Raw genomic sequence first — 11,911 nt, forward strand, 5'->3', positions numbered from 1 at the left:
AAAGTCACTAGAGGAGCACTTAATGTGATTTGGTTTTAACTCAACCTTTTATAAATTGAGAAATATTTTTTTGTCACTAGCAATATTTATTATTTTAACAAACCCCAAAACTTGACATGAAAAAATAGGCATACAAAGCCCCCAACACATTCACAAAAATTAGATAAAAACTTAAACTGTCATCACCCTACACTCATCTATCCTTGGTTGTTAATATACAATTATGGTCCTCAATATTTAGTGGACATATAACTACAGCCATAACATCAGTACCAGTGACAATAATAATAATATGCCTCAAACATTACTAATAAAACAGGTATAGTCAGCATTATAAATAATAATAATAATAATAATAATAATAATAATAATAATAATAATAATAATAATAATAATAATATAAAAAAGAATACAAAATATATTATATATATATATATTATATATATTATATAAAATAAATAACAATAATAATACAATAAAAAAGGAGTGGATAAATAAACAGATGACTAAAAAACTTACTTAAATGAATACCTCTGCCCATATACATGAACAGATGCACATATCTGATGAACAGCTTCAGATAAATATTTACATTTATGTGTAAACATACATCAGTAAAATATAAATACTTTTTCTGATATCACTGGAGGCTTGGAAAGAGAGCAAGACATGCCTTCATATCAAACAGCTGAAATATAGTAGACTGGTATTATTGTTAGATTAGATTAATTATTTTCACTTCAGAGCTATTTGAGACATTAAACTGTGGATATTTCAAATAAAACCTGGAAAAATAAAGCGGTTTTAAAGCTTCTGACAAAGAGTGTATCCCATAAAGCACATTCATTTGAATAAAGGCAGAGCATGTGAAATTCAGACAGCGTTACCTGCAGGCACAAAATGAAGACAAGCTCAATATTTCATCAAACACAGTGAAGGTAATGGTTAATGAATACAAACTTAAACTCTACAAAAACTTAAAGGAGGACTCGTCACCCTTCATACAGCAGAGCAAGAGGCAACTGCTTGGCTAAAGGACTTTGCATTCGCTAAATAAATAATGAATAAACAGAAATGCCTCAAGTATCTGTTTATCCCTCTTCAGAGCGATAATGATGCTCTGACTTGTCGTGAAGATTGTATTCTCTTTTAATGTTTTAACTTTGAGACGTGTCCAATGGACGAGGAGCATCCTGTCAGACGTCCATCATCGTCTTTGCACTCACTTCCTGAACCTCCCCGATCTTGGAGGCCCTATAGAGTCTCTCTGGCTATGAAAACATATCCCAAACAATCATTTGAATGTGAAAAACACATGTTTTTGTGTTTCTGTGTATTGTTTTTACTACTTTTAACTTAAATATTTTTTTTTATGTGATGCACCCTCAGTTGGCACTCCCAATTGTTGTATAGGTGACTGTACAATGACAATAAAGGCTGTCTTATCTTATCTTATCTTATCTTATTATATACATTATTATTATGAGTTAGAGTCTGTTGCGTTGACCGACTGGTCTGGGGGGGGGGGGGGTGCGGCCATGGGGTACCTCCTCCAAACGTTAAGGAATACTCTTTTCGCTATCTTCAAAGTTGTCCTGTTTTATTGTGTTTCACGTAAACTATGTGTTGCATGAAAGTCTGCGGTTTTCTACGATGATGTCTATGATAAGGCCAGCACCCTGCAAGTTAAGTTGATACAGGTGGTGTATGCATATACAGCAAACAACAAGGAACCTACTTACTCATCCTCATTTATTTGGATGTTCATGAAGTGCAAAGGCCGACATGGATTTTGTGTGTGTGTGTGTGTGTGTGTGTGTGTGTGTGTGTGTGTGTGTGTGTGTGTGTGTGTGTGTGTGTGTGTGTGTGTGTGTGTGTGTGTGTGTGTGTGTGTGTGTGTGTGTGTGTGTGTGTACTGGGTTAACCTGTGTTGGTAATGGGCTGTAATTAAAGTCCTCGAGGCCTCTGAGCTCCCAGGAGTCTCAGTGACCATCAGGTTAATAGAATAAAACATAAAGTAATTAAAGTTTAATAATTAAAACCTGCTGTGAGGCGTTCAGGGGCCGTCGGACAGGCAGCCGCTCTCTGGAAACCGGCCTCCTACCAACACACTTCTCTCTCTGATTCCTCTGCCAATCTTAATTACCATTATTTACACTTTCTCTCAACCTGCAGAAGTGTACATCTAAGTTACTGTATTAGTCAATGGCTACATTAAAAGACACCATTTAACTTCTAGGGCCGTAATGTTCAAACTGTATCAGACCATGTGAAGTAGTTTCCCTTGTGATCCAGCTTCACATCCAACTTTTCTATCAGTTTGAGCTATTTCAGACCCTATTGAAGTAAACAGTCTAATCTGTAAACTAAGCTAATGTTAATCTGTTGTTTTGCTATGAAAAATGGACAATAGCCAGGGGTGGCGTCCATAGCGGACCATTACACCACCAACATTTTATTGTAATGAATTACGGGTCATTTTAAATTTGTTCAAACTAAATGTTTTGAAAAAGTGACAGCTGCTACAGTTAATCATAAAGGTGTTAAGAGGTCAGGGCTCAAATTCTTTCACCACCAAACTGGGAAACTTTTAACTTTGACTGCACATCAAGGACTTGTCATGTTAGAAGCCAACTATTGTCTAAAATATTGTTGAACTCGGGGCGCTCCGGTGGCGTAGTGGATAGAGCACGTACCGTATTGGCTCTGGCCTTCGTTGCAGTGGTCGCGGGTGCAAATCCGACCCGTGGACCTTTACTGCAGGTCTCTCTCTGTCTCCCCATTTCAACTCTAACAAAGCTTGAAAATGCCAAAAGATAATCCTAAAAATATATATATATTGTTGAACTAACCTGAACAGAAGGGCCAGAATGTGTTATTAAAAAGAAAAGTCATAGACTCATTAAAATTAGAAGGTTGTGTGTGCTTACTGCTCTGTGAAGTTTCTTGTTTCAAAGTTAGACTAGAGAAAAGGTCAGTGTTCACCTAAACTCTTTAGGTAACAAAGTTATCCAAAGTATTCCATGTATTACTTCAGTTTTCTAACATAGTCTGAAGCCAAATCTTGATCTTGCTGTGTCAGTGGCATGTCCCTTTAACTCCCAGGAGCTTTCATTAATGGCTTGTGTTCCTCTGAGCCTGGTGAAGCTCTCTGCTCCCCGAGGGCTAATTACCATCAGACTCTGTTGGCGAGTGTTTGGTTATGAAGTAGCTCACAGTGGATCTCATTAATGACCGTTTGTCATTAGAAACAATAAATTATTATTATTATTATCAGCTGCTGTGGAAACTGTAACAACACAGTGATGTAACTATGTGATGCACCACCAGGGGGCAGAGTAGTCCCTGATGGTTCAGACAAACTTCTAACAACGAACAAACAGTGAGCAACTTCAGAGTTCACATTAGTAACTTTTAATTTATAAAACACACACACACCTACACACGTGCGCACACACACACAAGATGGTTCAAACAGCTATCATGCAACAGTTTCAAGCTTTTACAATTGTTCACAACAACGTTCTATCAATGCTAAACTTGTTCATAGAGCACAGGAAACCCCATTACTTTATTTACACATCATATCCAATGTCTGACTGTTTAATAGAGTTATAGTATTTCCGTTTTGATCCGAACCAACATTTTTAATTTGAATTGTAGTTAATAGTAGGCAATGAAACACAATGTATTTTGCCATTCTGCTTTAAAAGGATAAACTTGATAGGGAGCTATTTTTTTATCAGACTCTGTTGGCGAGTGTTTGTTTATGAAGCAGCTCACAGTGGATCTCATTAATGACCTTTTGTTATTAGAAACAATAACAGTTTATTATTATTATCAGCTGCTGTGGAAACTGTAACAACACAGTGATGAAACTATGTAACTACCACTAGGGGGCAGAGTAGTCCCTGATGGTTCCTTTGAGTTTCTAACAACAAGAGTTCACATTAGTAACACACACACACACACACACACACACACACACACACACACACACACACACACACAAGATGGTTCAAACAACCAAAATACAACAGTTTAAAGTTTGTTTGTTAAGTGTTAATAGCAAAGTTCAAAGTATTTATTGTGGATTAATCAAGTTCAAACACACTGACAGTTTAATTCTACACTCTGCAGACACATACAGACAGAGGGGTGGTAGGATGGCCTAGGAAAAGGGGTCCGACTAGAAACAACATCGTCGCTAGTTCGATCCCCGGCACTGGAAAGGAGGGTGTACAGGTGAAACTCAAAAAATTAGAATATCGTGCAAAAGTTCATTTATCTCAGTAATTCAACTCAAAAGGTGAAACTAATATATAATATAGACTCATTACATGCAAACTGAGATATGTCAAGCCTTTATTTGTTATACTTTTGATGATTATGGTTTACAGTTTATGAACCCCAAATTCAAAATCTCAGAAAATTTGAGTATTACATGAAATCAATAGAAAATGGATTTTAAATACAGAAATGTCGGCCCTCGAGAAAGTATAATCATGCATATGTACTCAGTACTTGGTTTGGGCCCCTTAAGCATGAATTCCTACCTCAATCTGGCGTGGCATGGATGCTATCAGCCTGTGGCACTGGTGAGGTGTTATGAAAGCCCAGGTTGCATTGATAGTGGCCTTCAGCTCGTCTGTATTGTTGGGTCTGGTGTGTCTCATCTGCCTCTTGACACTAGCCCATAGTTTCTCTATGGGGTTCAGGTCATGAGAGTTGTATGACCAATCCAGCACAGTAATACCATGTTCAGTCAACCAGCTACTAGTGGTTTTGGCATTGTGGACAGGTGTCAGGTGGAAAAAGGAAATCAGCATCTCTATAAAATTTGTCAACAGATGGAAGCATGCAGTGCTCTAAAATCTCCTGATAGATGGCTGTGTTGACTTTGGACTTGATAACACTGTGGACCAACACCAGCAGATGACATGGTGCCCCAAATCATCACTGACTAAACTTGAGAGTGGTCTTCAAGCAACTTGAATGTTGTGCCCCTCCACTTCCTCTAGACTTTGGGACCTTGATGTCCAAATGAAAAGCAACATTTCATTTGGATCAGTGATGATTTGAGGTATCATGTCATCTGCTGCTGTTGGTCCACAGTGTTATCAAGTCCAAAGTGAACACAGCCGTCTACCAGAAGATTTTAGAGCACCTCATGCTTCTGTCTGTTGACAAGCTTTATGGAGATGACAATTTCCTTTTCCAGCAAGACTTGACACCTGTCCACAGTGCCAGAAACCACTAGTAACTGATTGACTGACCATGGTATTACTGTACCAGTAATACCATGGTGCCAGACAACTCTCCTGACCTGAACTCCATAGATAATCTATGGAGTATCATCAAGAGGTAGATGAGACTCACCAGATCCAACAATACAGAGGAGCTGAAGGCCACTATCAAAGCAACCTGGGCTTCATAACACCTCAGCAGTGCCACAGGCTGATAGTATCCATGCCACGCCGCATTAATGCAATATTTCATGCAAAAAAAGATCCCAGACCAAGTATATAGTAGATGAATGAAAATACTTATAAAAAGTGTGATATTTTTGTATTATACAAATTTTTTTTGAATGGCCTTATGGAATATTTTAATATTTTGAGATGCTGGATTTTAGATTTTTTAGCTGTAAGCCGGAATCCTGAAAAGTTAAACTAAAAAATGCCTGAAATATATCACTATATGTCTAATATCTCTAGAAAATATGGAACTTTCACTTTTTAAATTAAATTAGATGTAAAAAAAAATTGCTTTTCCATGATATTCTAATAATATGAGTTTCACCTGTAATCTGTAAAACTAGTGGTGGCTGCTATTACATCTACAGTTCCCACCATCTCTACCATTAAGCAAGGTACTTAACCCCAAACTGGTGCAAGAGCGCTGTACTATGGCTGACCCTGTGCTCTGACCCCCTTCGAAGTATGGTACCTTGAGAGGGGATATGCGAAGAACACATTTCAATATACCTTGTGTAAATTGACGAATAAAGAAACTTAAATTAACTTAAAGGTGATGTGACTCTTTGTAAGATGCTGAAGCAGTTGAAGAGAGGCATAATGAACAAACGCTCACTGTGGAGTTCATGTTCGGTCTTTATCGCCCTCTGCTGCTCACTGTACTGAAGTGTTTTCACAGCCACACCACAAAAAACCTAATAAAATGAATATACAATAAATAATAATATATCATAATATAAAATGTATTATTAATGTTGCTACAGCAGGAACAAAAGCTGTACAAATGACTATGAATAATTTTAAATAGAGGGGTGCCCTGAAATTTTGGCTTGATCTTATTCGTGCCATGGTGGCAAAAAGTCTGAAAACCACTGGTATAGTAAAAACAATATAGTTAATATCTTTTAGTATTCTATGCTTTATTATTTTTCTTATTAAGAGTTTTATCTCTGTACTGTATAACTTTATACCCAAACTATATTAAACTCATGTATAGTTTTCATTGATCTAATAATAATAATATATTCGATTTATATAGCGCTTTTCTCGCACTCAAAGCGCTTAAATTAATATTAATAATCATTTCTTATACATTTTTATTATTACTTCGTCATGTATTATCTATTGACTCTCTTTTATCTGAATTTAATTATGTTTGTGCTTTTGCAATTTAGATCAATGAATGAGGATTGTATCTTAATAAATTATATGTATTTTAATTTTCTATTATTATATATTTTTCTCATTGTTTTTTGTATCCTTTTTTTTCGGATGACCAAAATAAATAGCAATGAGTCGTATAGTGATAGTGTGATATTATCTCTTATCCTTTATAACCAGCTTCACTGGCTCATTAGTATTCTATAAATCCAGAAAAAAAATATCCACAAACTTCAGTAAACAAATTTGTTTTAATAAGAAACCTTTAATGTATTTTATGGCATCAACAATATGTCAAGTGTAAATATGTTGTGTGACAAACGACACCACACAATCATAATATATAACAAATAGTAACAGAGGGAAAATTTGGCATTTTTTATTCTTGCATTGTGAAGAAACACATACAGCAAAAAATTAAAAGTTAAGTGTTTTAAAAAAAAAGGCTGCCCAACTTTCCCACAGAGACATAAAATGTAATCCTTTTGATTAATTTGAATAAAACAAGACTTGAAATAGACCTAATGATGTACATTTTTAACATGTGATATGCTGTGTTAAAAGAGGAAATGATATATAAAAAACAGATTTTTAGTTACAGATATTATTAATTTCAATGTGATCGATTAAAAAATAACACACAAAAAGTGTGGCAAACATGGTATTAAATAATTTGGTGTGTGTGTGTGTGTGTGTGTGTGTGTGTGTGTGTGTGTGTGTGTGTGTGTGTGTGTGTGTGTTCAGCTGTAAGACACACTGTGTTGGATACGCATCCTTTCAATCATGTAAACAAATATTTTAGTTGCTTTGTTCGATTATAACAAACAGTCAGAGAATAAATGAAGCTCTCGTTGCATCATTTCACCTTGGCGACTTCTCTAGAAAACATAGTGTACCATCTCACTACCTTCGTCTGGTGTGATTCTTCAGAGCTGGATCTCCTTCAGATGGCCTACTGTACTTAAACTGTTTACATTTCAATAAACCTCTCCCTTTACCCTATTTCATCTCTGTCTCTCCAAATAAAGCATTAAAAATTCTCCCCCCCAAAAAAAATCTTTAGAAAAAAATTTAAAATAAATGTTCAATAATACTGGAAGAATGTCTCTGTGAATAAAACTTTGGACAAGTTACTGCAGGGCATCCCCCACCCCCCTCCCCCCCACTCTCTCTCTCTCTCTCTCTCTCTCTCTCTCTCTCTCTCTCTCTCTCTCTCTCTCTCTCTCTCTCTCTCTCTCTCTCTCTCTCTCTTGCTGTCTCCCCATTTCAACTCTATACTATCTAATAATAGCTTGAAACTGCCAAAAAAAAATAAAAAATCTTAAAAAAAAGTTAAAGAGTTATTCCTCATTTTAGTTATTGGTAATGAAAACCTTTTAGGGGTCCACACTTGGTAATCGTAGACCGATAGTCCACTGTTAGTTAGGTAGGAATGTATGTGTGTGTGTGATCATCGAAATTACATCAGATGGCTTTCCCTAGGATGAGGATGCTCTCATTTCATTTCTGTCTCTTCACACTGTCAAAATAAAGCATGAAAAAAGTCGCCCAAAGAAAAAAATTGATATTCAATAAAACTGGCTGTGAATAAAACTTTGGACGAGTAGTGTACCATCTCAAAACTCTCATCTAGTGGGGACGCTCCTGTGGTGTAGTGGATAGAGCGTGTACCATATTGGCTCTGGCCTTCGTTGCAGTGGTCGCGGGTTCAAATCCGACCTCTGGACCCTTACGGCAGGTCATCCCCCGTCTCTCTCTCTCTCTCTGTCTCCCCATTTCAACTCTGTACTGTCTAATAAAGTTTAAAAAGTTGTCTTTAAAAAAAATCTCATCTGGTGTGATTATTCGGGGATGGCTTTCCAATCAGATGACTTTCCCTAGGATGAGGATGCTCTGTACCATTTACTGTACTAAACTGTTTAGATTTCAATAAAACTGAATAAAAAGAAATTGTTTAGAGGCTCATCCCTCGTCGCAGAAGACCCAGGTTCGACTCCATTCTCTGCAAGTCATCCCTCTCTCTACCCTATTTCATCTCTGTCCCACACTTTCAAAATAAAGCATGAAAAAATGCCCCCAAAAAAATCTATAGAAAAAGGAAAAAAAAAACAATAAAACTGGAAGAATGTGTCTGTTAATAAAACTTTGGACGAGTAGTGTAACATCTCAAAACTCTCATCTGGTAAGGGCGCTCCGGTGGCGTAGTTGATAGAGCGTGTACCATATTGGCTCCAGCTAGAAAATGCCAAAAAAGTAAACTATAAAAAAAAAACTCGTCTGGTGATTCTTCAGAGCCGAAAACATCCATTAGATTGCTTTCCCCAGTATTAGAATACTCATGAGGAAGACCATGATGAAGAAAAGCCACATGAAGAACCGGTCCATGACTTTGGCCACTTTCCTCCACTCCCCAATGCGAAGCTGAGCTGCGCGCTGGTCCTGGTAGGAGTTGGCTATGTACTCAACGTTTCTCCGCAGTCCGCTGTGCTGACACACACACTGGGTTCTCACCAAGATCTCTCTCGTTTTCGTCACCGATTCACCTCCTAGAATAAAATAGAAATAGAATAGAATACTTTATTGTCATTATATAATGTACAACATGATTAAAATGAGCTTTTCCTTTAAAGCCCAGTTCAGACCAAAGATTTGTAACGAGAAGCAACTGCAACTGCTTGCAACAAGCTGGCCTGGACGTTCTAAAACTGGACCTAGTGATTTGACTTGTTCATTATTTGGCGACTCCTTGCAACGAGGTGCAACGAGCAGTTCACACTGCTGCAACTTCTCCCCCGCAACGTTTAAAAACGGTCCGTTGCAAGTTGTTGCGAGGCGAATCTTTGGTCTGAACTAGGCTTTAGGTGCATCGAAAGACAGACATCTACAAACAACATTCAAACAACATTGTACCAATAAATTATAAGGTGATGTACCAGTGCTACTTCATATGAATATAAATATGTAAAAAATAGAAATATGGGGGCGCCCTTAGCTCAGTTGGTAGGGCGTCCCCCCCCCCGGGCCGGGCCCAGCAGCAGACCCGGGTTCGATTCCCGCCCGCGGTCGTCCTCTGCATGTCACTCCCCTCTCTGCCCCATTTCACCTCTGTCTCTCTGCACTATAAATAAAGCATAAAAAGTGCCAAAAAAATATCTTAAAATTATTATTTTTTTAAATATGTAAACATATAAAAATATATATTGCACTTCAAAGGTATTGCACAGGTAGTAAGAGGAGGAGGAGGTGATGATGCATTGGACAGGGTGTGTGTGTGTGTGTGTGTGTTGTGGTTCAGTGTTCATGTTTGCATGTATGCCTTTCTTTTCCTCCTCATGTTCTCCTAAGGAACCGTCCGACTTCTCCAGCCCCCCGTCTTGACTTCCAGAAGCTCTTTCTCTTTCTTCCTCCTCCGAGTGATCGATGGTCACAAACAGATCTTCTCTCCAGCCCGTCTGGTTGGTAGGATCACCCCCTGGCCTCAAAGCTTCACCACTGTCCCCTTCCTCAGCTGTCCCACGCCACACCTGACCGTTCACATCCCAGTTTGTCCCCTTGGTGTTCCCGCCTCTTTTGTTGGCCGAGTGGATTTCTGATCTTAAAAAATAAATAAATAATAATAATAAAAAATGTAAAATGTAAAATGTTATTTTTTTTCATTCCAACTTACCAGTTTTGCTTCATAATGACTTTTATACTCAAACTCACCTCCCTGAAATATCATCCTGGGACACGGCTTGTTTCTTTGCGGACGCCCCCACCCCCCCACCGAGGCAGTTCTCTCCGACCTCGTAGACGAAGCAGATGCGTGCCAGGTAGTTTAGGATGAAGCGATCGGCCCATTCGGGGACGGGCCGGGCCTCGGCGCCACAGTGATGGATGTTCATGATGAAGATGGTGAGAGCCGTCGACGCGGTAACCATCGTCATGGTAGCGATGTAGTACTTCCCTGTTGGAAAAAGAGGGAGAAAACATTCCAGTTAAGGCGGCTGTGGTGAAGTGTGTAGGGCGGTCGGCCACTGGGTTACAGGTTTGGTGGTTCGATCCCCCGCCTCCCCGCTACATGTCGAAGTGTCCTTGGGCAAGACATTGAACCCCGAATTGCTCCCGATAGTTAGCTTGCACCCTGCGTGGTACCTGCTGCTATCGGTGTATGAATGTGTGTGTGATTGGGTGAATGTGTACAAAACAATGTCAAGCGCTTTGAGTCCGTGAACAACCAGGGAAAAGCGCTATATACAGGGGAGTCCATTTACTACAACACAAGCGCCCCCCTGACTCTAACAAACTTTTCAACCATATAGTCTTCTCACCAATGAGTGGGACGCTCTCGGATGGCGGCATGCTCTCGGCTACCAGCAGTTGAAACACAGTGAGCGCCAGCAGCCTTTCCTTGACTATATAACAGCACCAAAGGACCTACATGACACCTTATTGACTTAATATTGACTTATTGATTATCTTTCATCTCTATAACCTTTAGAGTACGCCATGTTAGTTGTTTATTTTATTTTGTCTTTTGTTTGTGTGTTCACTTTTTCAATCGTATATTTGTGTTCTTTAAAAAAATAATCCAAATCCTTTCTGTTCTTCACTCCAGGTTTTGGACATGCCGCCCAAATAGTTTCTTATTGTGTTTTTGTGTTATGTGGAAAAAAAAGAAGAATAATCCAAAAATAAAGAAATGTATCAGGGACTCAAGATATCTCACCAATGAGTGGGACGCTCTCAGCCACCAGCAGTTGAAACACAATGAGAGCCAGCAGCACCGTCACAACAAGAAGTGAGTGAAAGAGAGATGGCAGGATGCATGGCCACGAAGAAATGTATTTATATGTGACTGCCAGATTAATAAGGGTAAATGTCTGGACGCTAAGAATATCTGCTGATATTGGGCTAATCATGTTCCTTTCTGGTGAATCCAATATCATGGCCTTTATCACAAACAGCAACCAAAAGTCACCTCCTGCTTGACTTTCTTGTTATTTTCTCAACAACCCTAACAAACGTATTATTTTTTTTCAAGATTATTTTTTGGGCATTTTGCACTTTACAGTATTAGACAGTTTGGAGAGACAGAGATGCTGTGAAGAGGACTGAGCCTCTAGAGAGGGGGGGGGGGGGGTCTAACCACTACACCATGAGGGCCCATCAACAAACTTTTCAACCATGGATTCTTCTCACCTATGAGTGGGACGCTCTCGGACGGCGGCATGCTCTCGGCCACCAGCAGCTGAAACACAGTGAGAGCCAGTAGCACCGTCACACCCAGAGAA

At 38.8% G+C, this 11,911-nt stretch overlaps 1 protein-coding gene across 1 annotated transcript in view; it reads right to left on the reverse strand.

The window, feature by feature from the left end:
• Positions 1 to 8,945: 8,945 nt before the first annotated feature.
• LOC307260588 (neuronal acetylcholine receptor subunit alpha-10-like) overlaps positions 8,946 to 11,911 on the reverse strand; it is a gene marked incomplete at its 3' end in the record, with an annotated part of 21,060 nt that continues 18,094 nt past the window's right edge. Inside the window, exons 6-9 of the mRNA XM_080040861.1 lie at positions 11,820 to 11,911; positions 10,344 to 10,584; positions 9,955 to 10,232; positions 8,946 to 9,184 (exon numbers count right to left, since the gene is read on the reverse strand). The exon at positions 11,820 to 11,911 is cut by the window's right edge and continues 194 nt beyond it. Coding sequence (XP_079896987.1) covers positions 8,946 to 9,184; positions 9,955 to 10,232; positions 10,344 to 10,584; positions 11,820 to 11,911 — 850 coding nt within the window. The remainder of the gene's footprint in view (positions 9,185 to 9,954; positions 10,233 to 10,343; positions 10,585 to 11,819) is intronic.

The sequence above is a fragment of the Ammodytes marinus genome (assembly GCF_949987685.1).
Source record: "Ammodytes marinus genome assembly, chromosome: 14".
NCBI lineage: Eukaryota > Metazoa > Chordata > Actinopteri > Uranoscopiformes > Ammodytidae > Ammodytes > Ammodytes marinus.